The sequence below is a fragment of the Bufo bufo genome, chromosome 1, assembly GCF_905171765.1.
Source record: "Bufo bufo chromosome 1, aBufBuf1.1, whole genome shotgun sequence".
Lineage (NCBI taxonomy): Eukaryota > Metazoa > Chordata > Amphibia > Anura > Bufonidae > Bufo > Bufo bufo.
Window position 1 is genome coordinate 526,237,477 of NC_053389.1, and position 21,914 is coordinate 526,259,390.

Genomic DNA, 21,914 nt, shown 5'->3' on the forward strand with positions numbered 1-21,914 from the left:
AGTGCAACCTTTCTGGAAGCCTGCACTGCACAGCAAAAGAGTCTTCAGCTTCCAAACACTATAAAAAGATCCACAACAAATAACACTACACTCTTGTCGGAAAGAAACGGGTAAATAAAAAGATAAAATCCACTAACCCTAGAATAAATACAGAAAACTGCCACTCAGATAATCAGTGCTACCAGCGTTACTGCAGTATGTCACACTTACTGTAAATAGTGATTGAAGGCTACAGTGGGCAGAGTAACCGCATGCAGTAACATAGGATCTAGGTTCTTCACCTGCTGCATGGTGTTGGGGGCACATCTCTGGAATGAACATTGGTACTGTTAGGGCTCATGTACACGGCCATTGCAGTTTTTGCAGTCCACAAAACACGGATGCCGGTCGTGTGCATTACGCATTTTGCAGAACGCAATGGTCAGCCCCTAATTGAACAGTCCTATCCTTGTCCATAAAACGGACAAGAAAAGGACACGTTCTATTTTTTGGCGGAGCAGACATATGGACCTGTGTGCTGTCCACACCTTTTGCGGCCCCATTGAAGTGAAGGGGTCTGCATCTGACCCGCAAAAAAAATGCAGATCGGATACAGACCAAAAATACGTTTGTGTGCATGAGCCCTTAGTCTGACTTAGCAGTAACATTTAGGGGGAGATTTATCAAACTGGTGTAAAGTAGAACTGGCTTAGTTGCCCATAGCAACCAATCAGATTCCACCTTCTATTTCCCCAAGGAGCTGTGAAAAATGAAAGGTGGAATCTCATTGGTTGCTATGGGGAACTAAACCAGTTCTACTTTACACCTGTTTGATAAATCTGCCCCTTAGTTTTCATGATCATTAGTTTACAGCCATTTGTAGTTAAAATCTGCACTTTATTATGGGTATGCAAATGCTTTAATGCTACCAAAACTAAACTTATACTAAAATAATAGCCCCTAGTCATATTTTTCTCCAACAGATGCAGTTATAGAGCATGAGGAGCTGAATATTTTTTTGGGGAAAAGATTCAGTAAAACTGAATCTTTCCCCCTAATTTTATACATTTATATGTCTGTTCTTTCTGAGCTCAAGATGGCCCACTACGCCATTGTAAGTGATTGATAGTATTCTCTCTGTAAGGCCTCATGCACCGTATGTATTTTCCGGTCCGGAACGGAACAGCTGGCCCCCAATAGAACAGTACTAGCCTTGTCCGTAATGCGGAAAAATAATAGGACATGTTGTATTTTTTTGCGGAACGGAAATACGGAAATGGAATGCACATGGAGTACCTTCCGTTTTTTTTGCAGACCCATTGAAATGAATGGTTCCTTATACGGTCCGCAAAAAAAAACGGAACGGACACTGAAAGAAAATACGTTTGTGTGCATGAGCCCTAAGTGCGTATACATAGTTGTCAGTCACTGATAGTTGTACACAGGGGAGGTGTTATCAGTGGTTGATAGCATTCTCTGTGTAAATGTGTATACATAGATAGCTGCCAGTCACTGATAAGACCTCCCCTGTGCACAACTGAGCTCAGAAAAAGCAGATATTTAAAATGTACAAATTACAGGTTTTATTGAATATTTTCCCACTAAAGCATATATATCAATCTGCTCAGCTCCTCCTCCTGCTCGATAACATCCTGCTTACAGATCTCTTTAAAGTAGAACTCCTGCAAAAAAAAATATTCTCTGACCTGTTAGAAAGTTACCTGATGTAATCTGTAGTGAATGTAATCTTCTGATCAGGGAATATATTTGTGAGCTATCCCCTCTCTTCTAATTTTTAGATGTGTCATGTGATCAACTCTCAGATCTCCAGCTGACACAGGACAGGAAGTCACTTACTTCTCTATTCATTCCTATGAGACATTGAGGCTCCCATAGGAATACATAGAGAAGCTGACTTCCTGTCCACACATAAGATGCTGTGTCAGTTGGAGAGTCTGATTGCTGGTCACATGCGACAGATGAGAAGCAGAGGGAGGGGATAGCTCGCAACTACAACCACTGGTCAGATTACATCATGTTCCTTTCTAGCCGGTCAGAGAATACATTTTTGTTGTGGGAGTTCTTATTTAAGCCTGTGCATGTAACAAAACACAAAAACACAAACAAATACAAAAATAGAATTTAAAAATAACATAAAAATGAACAAAAAGATATTATTTTATTTTGAATTCCGAAGACATAAGGTCTCTCCTCCCCAATGTATACACAAATATGTACAGGTAACAGTTCCTAGATTGGCCATTTCCACTGATTTGCAGGAGGTTCTTCAATAAGGGGCTCCCAAGGCTTCCACTCTGCCATTTTTCTTGCCAGATACAGTTCATTTTCTGCCTGTTATGGATTACACATTATTATTAATCTACATTTCATATTTACATACATACCAGCAATTCATGAATATGTTATTAGTGAAATTCCTCCATGAACAAGGGATCAGATTATTTCTAATTTGATACTTCATCCAGAATTTTGCCTGAATGGAAGCTGAGCTGCAGTTCTTCTGGCTCTGTCCACTGTAGCCTCTAGCAGCTGCCTGAACACCTGAGGATAGGTCATCAATACTAAAAGCCTGGACAACCCCTTTAATTTATTACATATATTCTTGCCACCTCAATCTAAAAAACATACATTAAAGGATGGTGGCAGTCCGATAACCTGGGGTGCAAAAATATACATAGAAGTATTCTATCTAAGTTGGACCACTATATAGAGGAATTAAGCAGACAATATGCAATGAATAGTGAATCCAAATAAAGTAGCAAAACATAATGTGCACTACAACCTATTCGATATACCAATCAGATGTGAAATCATAAAGGAACTAGGTTTGCATCGGGTATCAAAGTCTCAATACTTTTTTTGATACTTGGTTAAATAAGATACCGGGATTGGCGTCTATTCAATACCAAGCTGCGCTACTGCGCAGCATGGGAGAAGGAGACGCCGGCAGGTTCCATGTCTATATAGTTAGTTTAGATTTTTTTTTTCTAGTGAAAGGTCCTCTTTAATGAAGAATTAAAAAGAATTAAAAAGGTTTATTTGTTTTTTGTTTTTAAAGGAATTAAAAAGGTTTTTCCAAGATTCTCATCAATCCTCAAGATATCATTGATATCAGATCGGTGGGGGTCTGACACCCAGGACCACCACCGATCAGCATTTTCCACTTTCCACTAGACGGCGCTGCACTTGGTAAGCTGCAAGGAGGCCATGGTGATCACTGGAGTGCCATGGCCTCCTCAAACAGCTGATCAGCAGCGGTGCCGGTCTCCCATAGATCTGATGTTAATGACCTATCCTGAAGACAGGTCATCAATATCAGATTCTCTGAAAACCCCTTTAAGCTGTATTTATGTGTCTGAATTTTTTTTTTTGTGCATGGCCGCTTTCAGACAAGCATATCTGCAATGCGTACATAGGCCGGATTTTATGTTCCGGAATCCGCTGCTAATGTTAATGAACGGAGCTATTCACAAGGGCGGATAATTTCCGTTAGTATTTGAAATCTGCAGCATGTCCGAGTTATGTGCGGATTTGTTTCCGAATACGCACATTACAGTCTGTGCAGTGCATAAATAATGAAGGAAGGAAGAAATACACATGGAAATCCTGATGAGAATACTGATGGTATATATTCAGGATCCTGAGCCAGAATACTGACGGATTTCAATACGCTCGGCTGAAAGTGGTTCATGTGTCTCTATGTGCCATGCAATTAATGCTTTGGGAGTCTTTGTTTCTGTAGGTCTTAATTTCTAATAAAACAAAACTTGCAAACCAGGAGTCTGTCTCTATGGATAAAGTGTTATTAAAATGTATCATTAGGCCCCTTTCACACGGGCGAGAATTCCACGCGGGTGCAATGCGTGATGCGAACGCATTGCGCCCGCACTGAATCCGGACCCATTCATTTAAATGGGTCTGTGTACATGAGCGGTGGTTTTCACGCATCACTTTTGCGTTGCATGAAAAACCGCAGCATGTTCTATATTCTGCGATTTTCACGCAACGCTGGTCCCATAGAAGTGAATGGGGCTTCAGTGAAAAACACATCGCATCCGGAAGCAAGTCCGGATGCAATGCGTTTTTCATGGATGGTTGCTAAGAGAGGTTTTTTGTAACCATTCCGTTTTTTATCATGCGTGTGCACAACTCAGTAAATCGCATTGCACCCGCGCGATAAAAACTGAATGCGATCGCAAACAAAATTTAATGGCTTTGTTTGCAAAATCGTGCAGTTTTCACTGAACGCTCGTCTGCAAGGGGCCTTAGCCAGAATTCGGTATATAAATCAAAGGGCATCTGTCAGCAGATTTGCACTTATAAACCTGGCTGTCCTGTTACATGTGCGCTTGGAAGCTGAAGGCATCTGTGTTGGTTCCATGGTCATATGTGCTGAGAAAAATGTGAGGATTCACTAGTCACGTTGCCCAAGGATCACAGGGGCACTCCCAGATGATCAGCTCATCTTCAGAGGACCTATTATTTTGTAAAGGGATTTTTCAAACCAGACAACTACTTTAAATAAGCAATGAAGCTTGACACTGTAGCCTTCAGACCGGTTGGACACCACCAATGCTATTTGATGGCATGTAGCTTCTCCACTGACAGGATGGTTAAGCCTACTTTCACACTAGCGGTAGCCTTTTCCGGCAGGCTGTTCCGACGGGGGAGGGGAACAGCCTACCGGATCCGTGCTACAGCAAGTCCACCGTGCTGGCGGAAGTCCAGCCGCAGCACGGCAAACATGCTGAGAGCCAGCCGGAATAAAACTACAGTATGCTGTGGATTTTGTCTGGCCGCCTCTCGGCATGCTTGCCATGCTGCGGCCTGCCCCCATTATCGTGAATGGGTCCGGAGCGGACTTTCGCCAGCATGGTGGACTTGCGGTAGCACGATCCAGCAGGCTGCTGGAAAAGGCTACCGCGAGTGTGAAAGTAGCCTAACGCAATGTAAGGAAAGGAACATAAATTCGTATTTTGTTTTACCTGTACAATGACTTCTTCTATTTGGCCACTGTTAATCTTCTCCTCCAGTTTTTCAACATTGCTTTCCTACATAATAAAAATCAGAAAAAGTTCAGTTACTGCTTCTGTGGAAACAACGCAGGAGCAACAGCTTCTTGTCAACCTCATCCTTGACCAACGATGTTGCCATGAGGTCCATGTTGTGGTGCCAGATGACGGTTGCAATGCTCCTGTCTCTTGTGAAATTATTGGACATGCTGGTTGTGACAAGTGGCACAATATGGCGCTGCCATCAGGCCAGAGGTCAACATTTGTCCTTGAGTTGCGGATTACAACTTGTAAGCATGATAATTGCTCTAACTATTTAACCTAAAATGTCACTGTCAATAAAGATGAATGCGGGAGTGATACAGATACATGTAGATAGTCGGCACATATTGTGGGCGATGGTCTACAGCACAGGACTGGTTGTTTGACCTGAAAGTGTCAGCAGGACAGACTAATGCACTGTGTTATACCTGGCACAGAGCCTGACGAGCAGAAGGTGATGTGCATCTCCCCCTTAGGCCCCGAGTTAGGCAAAGGAGGGCTGCATCCATGTGAAATGGCCGCACGTCTGGGACAGACCATAGCTCATAGGAGTTCCAGGCCAACGGTGGCTCTGCTGTCCAGTTATTTTGCAGTGTATTCTCACAGCTTTATTGCAGAGCTAGTGTCTCACTGTGTATTATGCAAGAAAGTTATGTAGCAGCAGCTGTTTGGAAAGTTGTACCTACTTACTACCTCCACTTTAGCTGCTGCAAGTTTCTTTTGCATTGAACATTTAAACAACACAATACAGTATTATTGTAGTTGTAGACCAACCAATGCAGGATTACAGCATCATTCTAATCCGGGACGGTAGGTGGCCTCACACAGACAGCATTTCAACAAACCACACACAGCCATGTGAATGCATCCTCATCAATGCATCACTTTGCCGTTCTGGCAGTTCATTTAAATATACCGTCTCCTGCCGAACGCCTATGAACTTGGGGAGTTTTTCCCAGTTTCCACCACTTTACCATACTAAGGGTCCATTCAGACGTCCGTAGTGCATTGCGGATCCGCAATACACCCGGCCGGCACCCCCATAGAACTGCCTATTCTTGTCCGCAAGTGCGGACAAGAATAGGCCATGTTCTATTTTTTTTCCAGAGCCGCGGACCGGAAGATCGGGGGCGCGCTCCGGAAATGTGGATGCGGAGAGCACATAGTGTGCTGTCCGCATCCATTCCATCCCCATAGAGAATGAATGGGTCCGCGCCCGTTCCGCGGAACAGACATTATACGGATGTGTGAATGGAGCTTAATATGGCATCATTTTAATCCAGAGCCATGTGATAAGTGGATGCTCTCATGAGCAGGACCTTGACTCCCAATGTCTGAACTGTTGATTAGTTTGTTACCCTGTGCATGTACCCTCTGAATTGTAAAGTGCTGCAGAATATGCTGGCACTATATACATGTAGATTAGGATTATTATTATTGTGGTGCCTTTCAGGAAATCACAGCACAAGTTTTATTTAAGCAGGAGCACCAAACTGGGGTCAAACAGATGTTCCTTGCAGACCAGGGACCCATTCTAGTGAGGCCTTATTCACATGTCAGTGTTCGGTCAGTGATTTCCATTAGTGCGGCTCTATACCTTATGTCTGTGTAGGCTCCAGTCCTCAATCACTGACATGTGAATGAGGCATAATGCTTCCATCCATCCCAAAGTTGTTCTCTTGATTGTGAATGTTGGAGCAAATATGCAGAATCCACAGCAAGACTTGGCGCAGGATTTTCCACAATGTCTGAACTTACCTTATGGGCGAGTCCACAGGGGACAGAAGGTATGCACGTTTTACGATCTGCTGCAGATTGCGGTACCATTACAAACCTCATCCACACGCTGCAGACTTCCCATGTGGAAAATGACATGCAGTGCGGAGTTTAAAATCCACATGTAAATTTCTGTTTATGGCCCCTTACTACATACAAGGGTGAAATCCAAGGTGAATCCGCTTCAAAATCTACGTGTAAAACGTGATTATTGTGCTGCAAATTCACTACATGTAGTAAAAATCAATCTATCCCGTGTAATGAAACCTAGTTCAATCCGTGAGAGATGATTGAAGTGATGCTAGTGTGTAGGAGTCAGAGCGGAAGGAGAAATCTAACATACAGATGGCTAACATTACTTACCACTTTTACGGCATTAAATCTGTCATTTACAATTTGCTCTGTGTATTTCCGGTAGGCGGCATCCGTTGGAATGGTCTGCAGCGCAGCAAGAATTTTTGTATATAATATTCTCAAGCGCTGTCAATGGAAAAGAACAGAATCAAGCGGTGACCACAGTTACGCATTTTGTATGGAAAATATTGGCAAAAAAACACTATGCATTTGAGGGGGTTATCCAGCCAACTGCACCTTTAGAAATGTCCTGATTGGCCCCCACCCAGCTCTGCTCTTCCTGTTCCAGTGGTGTGACCTATCACCTCTCCTGCCAATGACTGGCCACAGTTGTCACACATCACAGGAGGGGGACCCAGCAAGCATTGGCATGGGTTAAGTGAGCATGACTTTTTGGTATAGCAGTCTTAGGCTACTTTCACACTGGCGTTTTGGCTTTCCGTTTGAGATCCGTCATGGGCTCTCACAAGCGGTCCAAAACGGATCAGTTTTGCCCTAATGTATTCTGAATGGATAAGGATCCGCTCAGAATGCATCAGTTTGCCTCCGATCAGTCTCCATTCCGCTCTGGAGATGGACACCAAAACGCTGCCTGCAGCGTTTTGGTGTCCGCCTGACAATGCGGAGGCAAACGGATCCGTCCTGACACACAATGTAAGTCAATGGGGACGGATCTGTTTTCACTGACACAATAGAAAACGGATCCGCCCCCGATTGACTTTCAATGGTATTCAAGGCGGATGCGTCTTGGCTATGTTAAAGATAATACAAACGGATCCGTTCTGAACGGATGCATGCGGTTGTATTATCGGTGCGGATCAGTCTGTGCAGATCCATGACAGATCCGCACCAAACGCGAGTGTGAAAGTAGCCTAAGCAATTTTTAAAAAATACCTGGCTGATCAGCCCTTTTAACCCTTTCCCGACATGTGACGTACTATTCCATCACATGTGGCACCGGCTCCAGAAAGGAGCTGGCCCCATAGCCGCCAGGTGCCTGCCGCTTCACACAGCAGACAACCGGGGCTAATGTCTGCAACTGGTGAAAGTGCTGATCGCAGACATTTAACCCCTCAGATGCCGTGATCAAATGTGTCCAAAGATACTGAGTGTGCAAAACCCGGAAACGCTGAACTTCTGGGTCTGGAACAGCGTCCCCACGTAGCGACCAGGGAGGCCATTCATTGTCTGTATAAGGCCAGGGCCTGCTGAGGCTCTGATGCCTTTTATAGGTATATTCCAATGTAGGCCTGCAGGGGGCAGCACTGCACTGGAATATACTGATCTTTCCATTACTTTATACAAATTGCAATATAATGATTGCATGTAATAGTCACATAGGGTAAAAAACTAAATAAAAAATAAAAATAAAAAAAGAAAGTTCAAATCACCCCCCTTTTTTCCAGCTTCCCCCTACATCCTGTACAATATTAAATAGTGCCATTAGAACGTACAAAAAAAGAAAAAAGGTTATGCTTCCAAGAAGGCAGGGAGTGAAAAAACTAAAATCGCCCAACGTAGAAGGGGTTTTACAGCCCTGGAGCTGACAACCCTGGGGTCCTCTCAAGTCTCCTAAACATACAAAAGCCACTCGCCTTTCCATGATCCTGATGTTGCTCTGTTCCCGGCCGCTTCCGCTCCCCACAAGACCAGGAAGCAATATGGTCCCGTGGCTGCTGTGGCCAATCACAGGCCTCAGCAGCTTGAATGCTACGTTTCAGCAGTGATGTATTGTTCAAGGTGCTGTGACTGCTGAGACCTGTGACTGGCTGCAGTGGTCTATGTGGGGACTGGAAGCGGCCAGGAATGATGCAGTGGTGAAACTACATATAGATGAAGGGATGTCCCCAGTGGTTGTCCGCTCCAAGGCTGGACAATCCATTTAAGATCTTTATTTTTGGAGATTTACTTCTAATCAAATACTTTTTTGCAACATACTATTACATTTGAAGCAATACTTTCAAAATTAACTTACTTCATGAGGATTTTGGGCAACAGCCAATCCAACTAAGCCAGTGGTCTGAAAGAAAGCAGCACACGCTTCAGAAAATAATAATGCACCTCACATAAAGATCCCAGAATACCTTCAATAAAAGTGACAAGCCCCCTACATACAATGAGTACAAATGAATGGTAACACACTTCAGAAGAGGACTACCCGTTCACATCAGCGTTCAACCTTTCCATTCTTCTGCTCTGTTATAAGTCGCAGGACTTTTGTCTCCGCTTCAAAAATCATCCTCTGAGCAGAAACCTAACGGACCCCATTATAGTCTATGGGGCCCGTAGGCTCAATAGACTCCATATAACGGAGCAGGAGAACGGAAAGACTGAACGCTGATGTGAACCCAGATGTACATGTAGCAATGCCATATACCAGTCACAGAGTATACACAGTATATCCTTTATTGTAAGACCCTGGGTTTACACTGCAGCTGATACAATAGAGTATATAGTAGTCAGGGTGGATAAAAATCTATGATTTAAAAAAAAAAATAATAAACCGGGTTTTTTTTTATAAAATGCTTTTTGAGGAAAATATATTACCATCCAAAAGGTTATTCCATCATGAAATAAAGATTAGTTTTTTTTTTTTATTCTGTAGAATAAGGCTGTACGTAGACTCCCATATTGTTGAATGGATTAGGCAGTGGCTGAGGGACAGGCAACAGAGGGTTGTAGTCAATGGAGTATATTCAGACCATGGTCTTGTTACCAGTGGGGTACCTCAGGGATCTGTACTGGGACCCATATTGTTTAATATCTTTATCAGCGAAATTGCAGAAGGCCTCGATGGTAAGGTGTGTCTTTTTGCTGACGACACAAAGATTTGTAACAGGGTTGATGTTCCTGGAGGGATACACCAAATGGAAAAGGATTTAGGAAAACTAGAGGAATGGTCAAAAATCTGGCAACTAAAATTTAATGTTGATAAGTGCAAGATAATGCACCTGGGGCATAAAAACCCAAGAGCAGAATATAAAATCAGTGATACAGTCCTAACCTCAGTATCTGAGGAAAGGGATTTAGGGGTCATTATTTCAGAAGACTTAAAGGTAGGCCGACAATGTCATAGAACAGCAGGAAATGCTAGCAGAATGCTTGGGTGTATAGGGAGAGGCATTACCAGTAGAAAGAGGGAGGTGCTCATGCCGCTCTACACTAGTGAGACCTCATTTGGAGTATTGTGCGCAGTACTGAGACCATATCTCCAGAAGGATATTGATACTTTGGAGAGAGTTCAGAGAAGAGCTACTAAACTAGTACATGGATTGCAGGATAAAACTTACCAGGAAAGATTAAAGGACCTTAAAGCGAACCTTTCACCAGGATTTCACCTAATAAACCATTACCAGTACCTTATAGATTATGCTCATTCTGTTTAAATGCATTCTTGTCCCGCTTTCCTGGGACCGCGCTTGTACTGGCGGCGCATGCGCCGTTGGTCTCAGTAGCAGCGCGATCCCGTCTATCGCGCGGACTGAAGCGCGATCCTGTAAGTGAATTGCGCATGCGCTGTCCGTCCCCGATGCCTCCCTGTCTTCTGTTCTTCAGGCGCGCGCCTGAATAGAAGACAGGGAGGCATCGGGGACGGACGGCGCATGCGCAATTCACTTACAGGATCGCGCTTCAGTCCGCGCGATAGACGGGATCGCGCTGCTACTGAGACCAACGGCGCATGCGCCGCCAGTACAAGCGCGGTCCCGGCGACTGAGCCGGGTGTCAGTTACACTAGTTAGAGGAGGGGTTAGGGCAGGGGAGGTACAGCCCGGAGTGAGGGAAGGGCTACCCCCTTGACTTCCACCGTGACTGCAGGAGCTGGAGACAAGGACTTTATAAGTCGTTTTTTTCATCAATATACATCCCAGGAAAGCGGGACAAGAATGCATTTAAACAGAATGAGGATAATCTATAAGGTACTGGTAATAGTTTATTAGGTGAAATCCTGGTGAAAGGTTCACTTTAACATGTATAGCTTGGAAGAAAGACGAGACAGAGGGGATATGATAGAAACTTTTAAATACATAAAGGGAATCAACAAGGTAAAAGAGGAGAGAATATTTAAAAGAAGAAAAACTGCTACAAGAGGACATAGTTTTAAATTAGAGGGGCAAAGGTTTAAAAGTAATATCAGGAAGAATTGCTTTACTGAGAGAGTAGTGGATGCATGGAATAGCCTTCCTGCAGAAGTGGTAGCTGCAAATACAGTGAAGGGGTTTAAGCATGCATGGGATAGGCATAAGGCCATCCTTCATATAAGATAGTGACAAGGGCTATTCATAGTATTCAGTATATTGGGCAGACTAGATGGGCCAAATGGTTCTTATCTGCCGACACATTCTATGTTTCTATATGTGTAATTTTTTGGTAAATAAATTCCATTAATCCATTCACAATGTCATGCTCTTCCAGAGGTTTTTGTAAGATTATTGGGCAGTTTCTCTGCCTACAAGATATTATCACAGATGCTTGGTTTACTTTTGCAGTTCTCAAAACTGAGTTTGACTCAGCAGAGATCACATGGCTCTTCTTCACAGCAAAACTTTTATAACATGAACAGAGTTGAGAAAAATACCTTAATCCTAACTTCTACAAACCTATGAATGCAGAATCAAACTAATATGAAAAGTTGTTATTCTAAAAACCTTCATCTACTGTATTTTTCGCCCTATAAGACGCACTTTTTCCAAATAACAGTGCGTCTTATGGGGCGAATGCTGCTGATTTTGCCGTATTTTCAACGATACGCCCGCCGCGATGCCGTGCGGCGGGTGTATCAGCTATGAGGGAGGAGGGGCTGGCATCTGCATTTATAATGACAGCGGGCCCCGTGCAGTGACTGTATTCTACTACACGGGCCCCGCTCACTGTATAATCGTATCTGTAATAGTTAATCATGTATATACCGGTAATCGTATAATCAGCGCTACTTACAACTACAAGCGCTCGGTAGGTAGCAGAGAGGAGGGAGGAGGCAGGCCGGGAGGACGGGCGGGTGGCACGTCACTCACTACGTCACGCGCCTGCGCCGCCCACTTTATGAATGAAGCAGGCGCATGACGTAGTGACTCACGCTGCCAGCGCCCGACCTGCGTCCTCCCTCCTCTCTGCTACCTACCGAGCGCTTGTAGTTGTAAGTATCGCTGATTATGCGATTACCGGTATATACATAATTAACTATTACAGATACGATTATACAGTGAGCGGGGCCCGTGTAGTAGAATACAGTCACTGCACGAGCCCCGCTGTCATTATAAAAGCAGATGCGACCCCCACCCCCTGTATTGAGGGTCATTCACTACAGGGACACTGTTATGGAGGGGATCTGTGGATGACACATAGCATAAGATGCTATATATGCGTCACCCACAGATCCCCCATAACAGTGCGTCACCCACAGATCCCCCATAACAGTGCGTCACCCACAGATCCCCCATAACAGTGCGTCACCCACAGATCCCCCATAACAGTGCGTCACCCACAGATCCCCCATAACAGTGCGTCACCCACAGATCCCCCATAACAGTGCGTCACCCACAGATCCCCCATAACAGTGCGTCACCCACAGATCCCCCATAACAGTGTGTCATCCACTGATCCCCCATAACAGTGCGCCATCCACAGACCACAATTAGTTCAAAAGCACACCTATTGGTTCAAAATATTTTTTTTCTTATTTTCCTCCTCAAAAACCTAGGTGCATCTTATGGGCCGGTGGGTCTTATAGGGCGAAAAATACGCTACTTGCATACTATAAGTTATACCAGCAAGAATTTGTCTTTATGTAGAAAACTATGATTTAAATCAAGCTTTACTGACTAGTGATTTAAATCAAATCCACCCTGATAGTAGTTAAAGGGCTTCTGTCACCCCATTAAACCATTTTTTTTTTCTTTATTAATAACCCCTACACTGCGATCTCAGCATACATAAGCTAATTAATGATTTTCGTTCAGTAGAATTTGCTAAAAATCGATTTTTATAATATGTAAATTACCTTGCTACCAGCAAGTAGGGCGGCTACTTGCTGGTAGCAGCCGCATCCTCCGATGGTAATGACGCCCCCTCCGCTTGTTGATTGACAGGGCCAGCGGACGGGATCTTTCTCTGCTGGCCCTGCCTGTTTTCATTCAATATCTGGCGCCTGCGCCGCGGCTGTAGCTATCTTCAATCTGCGCAGGCGCACTGAGAGGCGGCCACTCACTCGGCCGCTCGCTCCTCAATGCGCCTGCGCCGATGACGTCACATCTACACCCGGCGCAGGCGCATTGAGGATGGAGCGGCCGAGTGAGTGGCCGCCTCTCAGTGCGCCTGCGCAGATTAAAGATAGCTACGGCCGCGGCGCAGGCGCCAGATATTGAATGAAAACAGGCAGGGCCAGCAGAGAAAGATCCCGTCCGCTGGCCCTGTCAATCAACAAGCGGAGGGGGCGTCATTACCATCGGAGGATGCGGCTGCTACCAGCAAGTAGCCGCCCTACTTGCTGGTAGCAAGGTAATTTACATATTATAAAAATCGATTTTTAGCAAATTCTACTGAACGAAAATCATTAATTAGCTTATGTATGCTGAGATCGCAGTGTAGGGGTTATTAATAAAGAAAAAAAAAACGGTTTAATGGGGTGACAGAAGCCCTTTAAATAGCAGTTCCCTCACATATACCAATATTTAATGCTAGAGATTCCTTTTACAAGTCATTCTAATTGAGAAAGTCAGTCGGAAGACTATTATTACGGATATACCATGACCTGGATGAATGAGAACCTTCACAGAAATATGATGTAGTGAGTTCAAGGCCAGCTGAGCCGCAGTCACGTAAACATGTATAATATATAGATATAGCACACAAGCAAGTCCCATAGCTGTGAATAAGGTGAGATCAGCACTTATCTGACATTTAGGACCTATCCTAACGAGAGGCCATCATTCTCCCAGATGGGCCAACCCCATGAACCATTACTTTGATAAAAATACATGCTATTGGTGTATTTTTGCGAGCAAATCACTTCAATTGAAGGATGTCCTCCATGTAGAGGGCAATCAGTCCAGCTCCAGCACATCCACACACCTGCATGCTAATACATACAGATTGCAGGACTCTAGGAAAGCTGGGTGACAGCTCCATTAACCATTACTGACAGTGACTCAGCTTTCTCGGGTACAGATACGACTGGAACATCTCATCAATGTGACACTGACATGGAGGTCTGCGGGTAGATGTAGGAAATCGCTCACTATCGTGTGTGTATCATTCACACGTTACATATATGTGCTGCGGCATGGGAAGGACAGACGTCCATGCACAGGCACACACAGCTCCACACTGTCCCTGTGACCTCCTCTGTCTCACCTTCTTCAGTACGCCAGCCATGTCTGCTTCGCGCTGCACTATGGGTAGCAAGAGCGTAGTTCACACCGCTCTAGACCAAGCCAAGCGATCCCCGAGTAATAGAACGATCACGTGCCTACTTCCGGATTCGGTGCTCAGGCTCTGGGTAACGTTTGCCCGATTCAGTAGATTTATAAAAACAAATAACTGTAGAGAGGAAGTGGGCACGTTTACCCTAGCTGTCAAGCGTCCAATTTCCACTGATTGGATTATACTGACAAGGTAGTACATAGAGGGGGAGATTTATCAAATGTAGCTTAGTTGCTCATAGCAACCAATCAGATTCCACCTTTCATTTTCCAGAGCTCCTTTGGAAAATGAAAGGTAAAATCGGATTGGTTGCTATGGGCAACTAAGCCAGTTTTCCTTTACACCAGTTTTGATCAATTTCCCCCCTATGTACCTAGGTTGCAGACTGGCCATAGACCCTACAGGGAAATTACCCCATGGGCCAATGCCCAGCGGGCCTCTCAAGTGAGGGCTTAGGCACACGACTAGGGAGGAGAGAATTGACTTCAGATGAAACATTCGGTTGAATACTGTACGGAGCTCCGTACAGTATTAGAATGTATTGGCTGAGATGAGGTACCACTTGGAACCCCTTCCCGAGTTCGGGAAATGTTTTTTTTTTTACAGTAAAAATTGATTTATGAAGTTATTATGCGAAGTCTCGCGAGACTTTGCGAAATAATAACTTCGGCTCATCTGAGCCAATACATTCTAATACTGTACGGAGCGCCCACTCCGTACAGTATTCAAACAAAGTATTATGTGAATCGACCGGATGTTTCATCCGAAGTTGATTCGCTCATCCCTACACACGACCATTGGATGTTTTGTGGTCTGCAAAACACTGATACCGGCCGCGTGCATTCCACATTTTACAGAAGGGCCGGCCCCTAATAGAACAGCCCAGTCCTTGTCTGTAATGCGGATAATAGAACATGTGCTATTCTTTTGCGGAACGGACACATAGACACAGAATGCACAGAGTCATTTCAATTTTTTTGGGGCCCTTATTGAAGTGAATGGTTCTGCATACGGGCCGCAATAAAACAGAATGGACACAGAAAAAAAATAAACCATTTGTGTGCATGAGCCCTAGTCCTCATAATGATCAGCATTGGATAGCATGAGGTACTTATGCACCTGGCCAGTGGAGGCAGACGTCCTCCTTAAATCCAAAGGATGGAGATTCAGTTGACTACTGTGGTGGTGGCAGTATTTGCTTCACTACGGTACTTCTGCTGTCCCTGCCTACATGTGTTGGCCTCACCAACTTGTGTTGCCAGTTTTCTGTGAATTTGGACAACATGGTCCACGTTAACCCCTTCCCAACCGCCCAACAAATTTTAGTCAATAGTCGGGCATTTAAAAATGTTTTTAAATGCCCAACCGCCGACGTAAATTTACGTTGGGCGGTAACAGCAGGCACCCAGGACTAATGTATGCGTTCGCATACATTTAACCCCACAGATGCTGTGGTCAAATGTGACCACCTCATCTGGGAAGTTAAAGACCGGGAGCATGCACTCCCGGCTGTGCTTCGGCTGCCCCTACATACACACCCCAGAATGGTGTCAATGAAAAGTACAGATAAGCCCCCACACAGTACCATACACATAACTACTACAAAAAAGGGTCAGAATTTAGCAATGCAATGGAAAAATTATTTGTTTTCCAAAGTTTTTAATTTATTTTTAGTATTAAAACGCAAGAAAAACTATATATGTGGTATCGTTGTGATCGTAATGACCTGGAGAATAAAAGTAGCAAGTCAGTTTTACCACATAGTAAACGTAAAGAAAAACCCCATGAAACTGTGACAGAATAGTGTTTTTTTTTTTTATAATTCTACTCTATTTTGAATTTTTTCTTCCGCTTCCCACCTTGTTGTATGGAACCGTAAATGGTGCCATTAGAAAGTACATCTTGTCCAACAAAAAACAAGCCCTCATATTGCTATGTGAATGAAAAAAATAGTTATGGCTTTGGGAGGGCTGGGAGTAAAAAATTCAAATGTCCTTTGCAAGCTGCTGTCTCCGTTGCTTCAGTCTCTGTTACCTTAGGGCAGGGTTTCTCAACTTCGGTCCTCAGGACCCACCTACCAGTCATGTTTTCAGGATTTCCTTAGTATTGAGCAGGTGATATAATTCGTGCCAGTGTATCAGGACTTACCACAGGTATTCATTCTGTGGGATATTCTCAAATCCTGACCGGTAGGTGGATCCTGAGGACCGGAGTTGGGAAACCCTGCCTTAGGGCATGTGCTCACCCACCTGTGTCCTCTTATAGGGCCAGTGCGCGCATTAGCAAATCTTTTCCCAGCCAATGGCTGAGGGTCCCTGGGTATTTAAGGCACCCACTCCACATAGAGGGTGCCTGAGCGTAAAGGTTCCCTGTGACCAGCAAAGGTGTTTAGAAGACTTTGTGCTTCAGATTTGTGTTTTTGCCGTGAACCCATCCTGCCTGTGTGCTCCTGACCTCACAGTTCAGGTTCAGCTCTAGTCCGTGTTTAAGTTCTCCTAGTCTTTCTGCCTGTCTTATTCCTACATCCACCACTACCCCACCCACAATCTCTCCTAGTGTCTCCTGTTCAGTGTTGCCAATTATCTGCATTTACGGTATTAGTGGCTGTCCAGACTGCTGCTATGATTGTGATGTGGTTGACCTGCATCTCAGCCATCCAGCCAAGTTTCTTACAGTCAAGTTTTACTAAAAAACCTATAATCAGCTTAAGTGACTGTTCAGACTGTACCTGCACTTTTGGTTTGTTTTCTGTGACTAGAGCCTCTGGTGCTTGCACCAGTGTCCTTGACCTCAGTAGGTCAGCTGCCAGCTTTACTGGGACTAAGAGGTAGCAGTCTGGTTTCTGCCCTGCAGGGAAGTCCAGATCCCTGTACAAAGGGTTTAAGGGTGAATACCAGGGGAATGCCTGAATAATGCACTTAGAGTTTAGTGTAAGGCCAAACCAGTTAGTTGGCACAGTGGGTCCACATCCACTGTCAGTTATAATGTTATACAATGCAGAAAAAGTGGTTTACCAAAATTAATGTATTTAGTGCCGAAAAAATCATGATACAAACTACAGACAGTTAAAAGCATTTAAAATTCATGAAGACGGTGCTACAGTACCTTAAACAGTATTTATACCTCTTGAAGTTTCACACATTTTTTCATGATACACCCATATATGTGTGAAGTGAAAAGAAAATGATACATGGTTTTCCAAATTTTTAATAAATAAAAATATCAAAAGTGTGGTGTGCATTTGTATTCACCCCCCTGTTCTCTGATACCCTTAAATAAAATCCACTGTGATCAATTGCCTCCAGAAGTCATAAGTAATAAGTAAATATAGTCCACTGGTGTGTAATTTATTCTTAGTATAATGCCTCATTCACGAGTCAATGATTTCCATCAGTGATTGTGAGCCAAAACCAGGTGCGGCTCTAAACAGAGAAGAGGTCCAGACCTTTCCCTTATACCTTATGTCTGTGAAGGCTCCAATCCTGGCTTTGGTTCACAATCACTGATGGAAATCACTGACCAAAACACTGACATGTGAATAAGGCTTAAACTACAATTGTTCTGTGAAGGCATCAGAGATTTGTTAGAGAACATTAGTGCTCAAACAGCATCATGGAAACCAAAGTAGCACATCAGACAGGTCATGGATAAAGTTGTGGAGAAGTTTAAAGCAGGGTTAAGGCTTCGTTCACATCACCGTTCTGGCTTTCCGTTCTCCTGCTCCGTCTAGGAGCAGGAGAACGGAAAGGACGGAAAAGGCACATAACTGACGCCAAACTGAGTCAAACAGAGCCCTTAGGACCCCATAGATTATAATGGGGTCCGTTATGTTTCCGCTCAGAAGATGATTTTTAAGCGGAGACAAAACTCCTGCATGCAGGACTTTTGTCTCCGCTTAAAAATCATCTTCTGAGCGGAAACATAACGGACCCCATTATAATCTATGGGGTCCTAAGGGCTCCGTTTGACTCAGTTTGGCGTCAGCTATGTGCCTTTTCCGTCCTTTCCGTTCTCCTGCTCCTAGACGGAGCAGGAGAACGGAAAGCCAGAACGGTGATGTGAACGAAGCCTAAGTTATAAGTTTTGAATATCTCACAGAGCATTGTTCAATCCATCATCTGAAAATGGAAGGAATATGACACAACTACAAACCTACCAACACATGGTTGTCCACCCAAACTGACAACCCAGGCAAGGAGAGCACTAATTATAGAAGCCAAGAGGCCAATGGTCACTCTGGAAGACCTGAAAAAAGATCCACAGCTCAGGTGGGAGAATCAATCCACAGGACAACTATTAAGCCTCATTCACATGTCTGTGCTCAAATCCGTGACCAGGTGGTCAGTACTGCATCCGTGAAGCTGTGCGTTTATTCCTGTCCATGTTGCATTTGTGTTTCACTGACACTGAACAGCTGAAAAATAATTTTCAAAGCATCTCTGCTTAATGATCCGTGAAACACGGATGCAACACGGATGGCATCTGTGTTGCATCCGTGGTTTTCACGGACCCATAGACTATAATAGGCGCCAGGGATCCGGGAACACGGACCAAGATAGGACATGCATCCGTGCTGAAAACACTGACCCATGGACCGTGCTAAAACACTGATGTGTGAATACATACATTCACATGAATGGGGACGTGTGCTGTCCGCGGAAAACACGTTCAGCACACGTACGTGAAACACTGACGTGTGAATGAGGCTTTAGTCGTGTACTTCACAAATCTGGCCTTTATGGAAGAGTGGCAAGAAGAAAACCATTTTTGAAAGAGAGCCATAAGAAGTCCCATTTGCAGTTTGCCACAAGCCATTTAGGGGAAACAGTAAACGTGGAAGGAGGTGCTCGGGTCAGATTAGACCAAAGTTGAACCTTTTAGCCTAAATGCAAAACATTGTAGCCCTGATTTATCATGCCTTTACTCCAGAATTCTGGCTTTAAAATACCGCAAAATAGGGCTTTTGTGACTTTTTGCACTTTTACACTACTCACTCCAGTTTTGTAATGCGGGTGGAAAATCAGGTGCGTTTAGCTATGTTAATGAGTTTCACTCCAGGTTTCGCAATCTCACTCCACTAGGAGGATCGAGTTGGAAAAGTGGAGTAACTTTTCTAGAAAAAAGTGTTAGGTTTTGTGATAAGATACATTTTTCAAACAACATGTGACATCTGATAAATGTGGCATACGGTAAGCCAATGCAGACTCAAGCAAAAGTGACTTCAAATATTCCTTTCATGATAAATTCCCCCCTATGTTTGGTGGAACACTGCACACCACCCCCACCATGAAACGCTGGGGAAGCAGCATCTTGCTGTGGGGATGCTTTTCTTCAGCTGGGACAGGGAAGCTGGTCAGAGTTGATGGGAAGATGGATGGAGCTAAAGACAGAGCAATCCTGGAGGAAAACCTGGTAGAGGCTGCAAAAGACTTTAGACTGGCTACAGGTTCACCGTCCAGTAGGACAATGATTCTAAACATACAGCACTGTAGTTGATTGAAGCACATGATCTTACAGAGGTCACCAATCTGATATCTAAATCATAAAGTGCAAGTGCAAAAAAAGCAATATCTAAAAAGGATGATAATAATAGCAATAATGTGATAACAAAGTGCAAAGAAGTACCAAACTGGGCTACGGTTAAGCTCCCATGAATACTTTAGATGCACCTGTTTCTGCTACGTGATGAGGGAGCCTAGTCATGATTAGGGTGGCAACAGGCCGGCTTTCTGACCCCCTGTCCTTTTTAACAGCTTACACTCAGACAGTACTGTGCTGTGCTGTCTGAGCGTGAGCTGCAGGGATATAGTCACCCTCCGCAGCTGACCTGAAGTTCTGGAGGGTGTGGCTTATCGGGGGCGGGGTTGTAGTGTCCGGCTTTTGAGGGTCACCCTAGTCATCATGCAGGCAGGTGCATCAATCAACTAGCTTTGTCTTCATGAATTTTAAGTGTTTTTAACTATTTGTAGATTGTGTCATGAGTTTTTATGAATAAATACATTGATTTTGGTATCTATTGATTTCTGTATTCAGGCGTGCCCCATCTGCATGTGTATATATATAGTCTATCACTTGTGCTTATTCACACGTGGAAAGCACCCTGCCTTAATCAGTTAGTTTTATCAGTAGTATATCTTATAAAGGGCTGACACCTTTGTGAGAATATGGAAAGAAGCAAGTTTTTTTGTAACTTCCATAAACTACAATGCAGTAAGCAGCATGCATGTACTGACATCTCGCCTCCATCTCTGTGGAGCGTGAGCAGGGGATCAGGAGATACGTCATAAATGAACCCACACGGACCCATTCACTTCAGTGGGGCTGTAAAAGATGCTGATAAGGGAACTGCCCCGCAAAAATGTCCTGTTCTTGTTGGTTTTAACAAACAAGGATGCGACAGTTCTACAAAGGGCAGGACGTTCCATTCCGCAAAATGCAGAACTCACGCGGCCAGTATCTGTGTTTTGCGGATTCTCAATTTGCGGACAGCAAAACAGGCTACAGCTGTGTGCATGAGCCCTAAAATAGACACCAATTGTTATACTTCATGCAGGGCCTAAGGCCCCCTTCACACGGGGCGAGTTTTCCATGCAGGTGCAATGCGTGAGGGGAACGCATTGCACCCGCACTGAATCCGGACCCATTCACTTAAATGGGGCTGCGTGAAAACCGCAAGCAAGTGCAGTTGCGGTGCGATTTTCACGCATGGATGATAGGGATGAGCAACTCCAGACCCCATTAAAGTCTAATCACTGTATTATTTCCCTTAGAACATGGTTATAATACAGAATGCTTAGTAAAATAGGAGGGGTTAAAAAATAAGAAAACAATTAACTCACCTCATCCTCTTGTTCGCGCAGCCGGCATCATCTTCTTCTTTCAGGACTGTCATCACCATGCTCACCACGTGGTGAGCGCGATTACCTCATCAAAGGTCCTTTGGCAGGTCCAGAAAGAAGAAGATGCCGGCTGTGCGAACAAGTGGATGAGGTGAGTTAATTTATTATTATTTTTTAACCCCTCAAGCCGCATTTTAGTAAGCATTCTGTATTAAGAATGCTATTATTTTTTTTTAAGTCCGGGTTCGGTCTGGGTACCACATTCAGTTTTTTCTGACGCGCATGCAAAACGCATTGCACTCGCACGGAAAAAACTGAACATTGGAACGCAATCGTAGTCAAAACTGACTGAAATTGCGTCCTACTTGCGCTGTTTTCCCGCAATACACACGCGACGCATCCGGAGCAAATCTGGGACGCCCGTGTGAAAGAGTCCTAAGGGTGCAATGCACACCACAGGGATTTAAAGAGC

At 44.2% G+C, this 21,914-nt stretch overlaps 1 protein-coding gene across 1 annotated transcript; it reads right to left on the bottom strand.

The window, feature by feature from the left end:
- Positions 1-2,156: 2,156 nt before the first annotated feature.
- Positions 2,157-14,649, bottom strand: NDUFA5 (NADH:ubiquinone oxidoreductase subunit A5). The gene is made up of 5 exons (XM_040411769.1): positions 14,535-14,649; positions 9,160-9,204; positions 7,194-7,310; positions 4,986-5,051; positions 2,157-2,331 (listed from the first exon to the last, which is right to left on the bottom strand). Exons 1-5 carry the CDS (start codon positions 14,553-14,555, stop codon positions 2,230-2,232), a joined length of 351 nt encoding a protein of 116 aa, XP_040267703.1. The 5' UTR covers positions 14,556-14,649; the 3' UTR covers positions 2,157-2,229.
- Between the last annotated feature and the right edge of the window lie 7,265 nt (positions 14,650-21,914).

What these genes read in the sequence shown, in the direction of transcription:
- NDUFA5 (XM_040411769.1), bottom strand. Translation starts at nt 14,555, where the DNA reads ATGGCTGGCGTACTGAAGAAG. An exon ending in TGGCTGGCGTACTGAAGAAG is followed by an intron (nt 9,205 to 14,534) that starts GTGAGACAGAGG and finishes GCTTTCTTTCAG; the next exon opens with ACCACTGGCTTAGTTGGATT. An exon ending in TAGAAGAAGTCATTGTACAG is followed by an intron (nt 2,332 to 4,985) that starts GTAAAACAAAAT and finishes AATCCATAACAG; the next exon opens with GCAGAAAATGAACTGTATCT.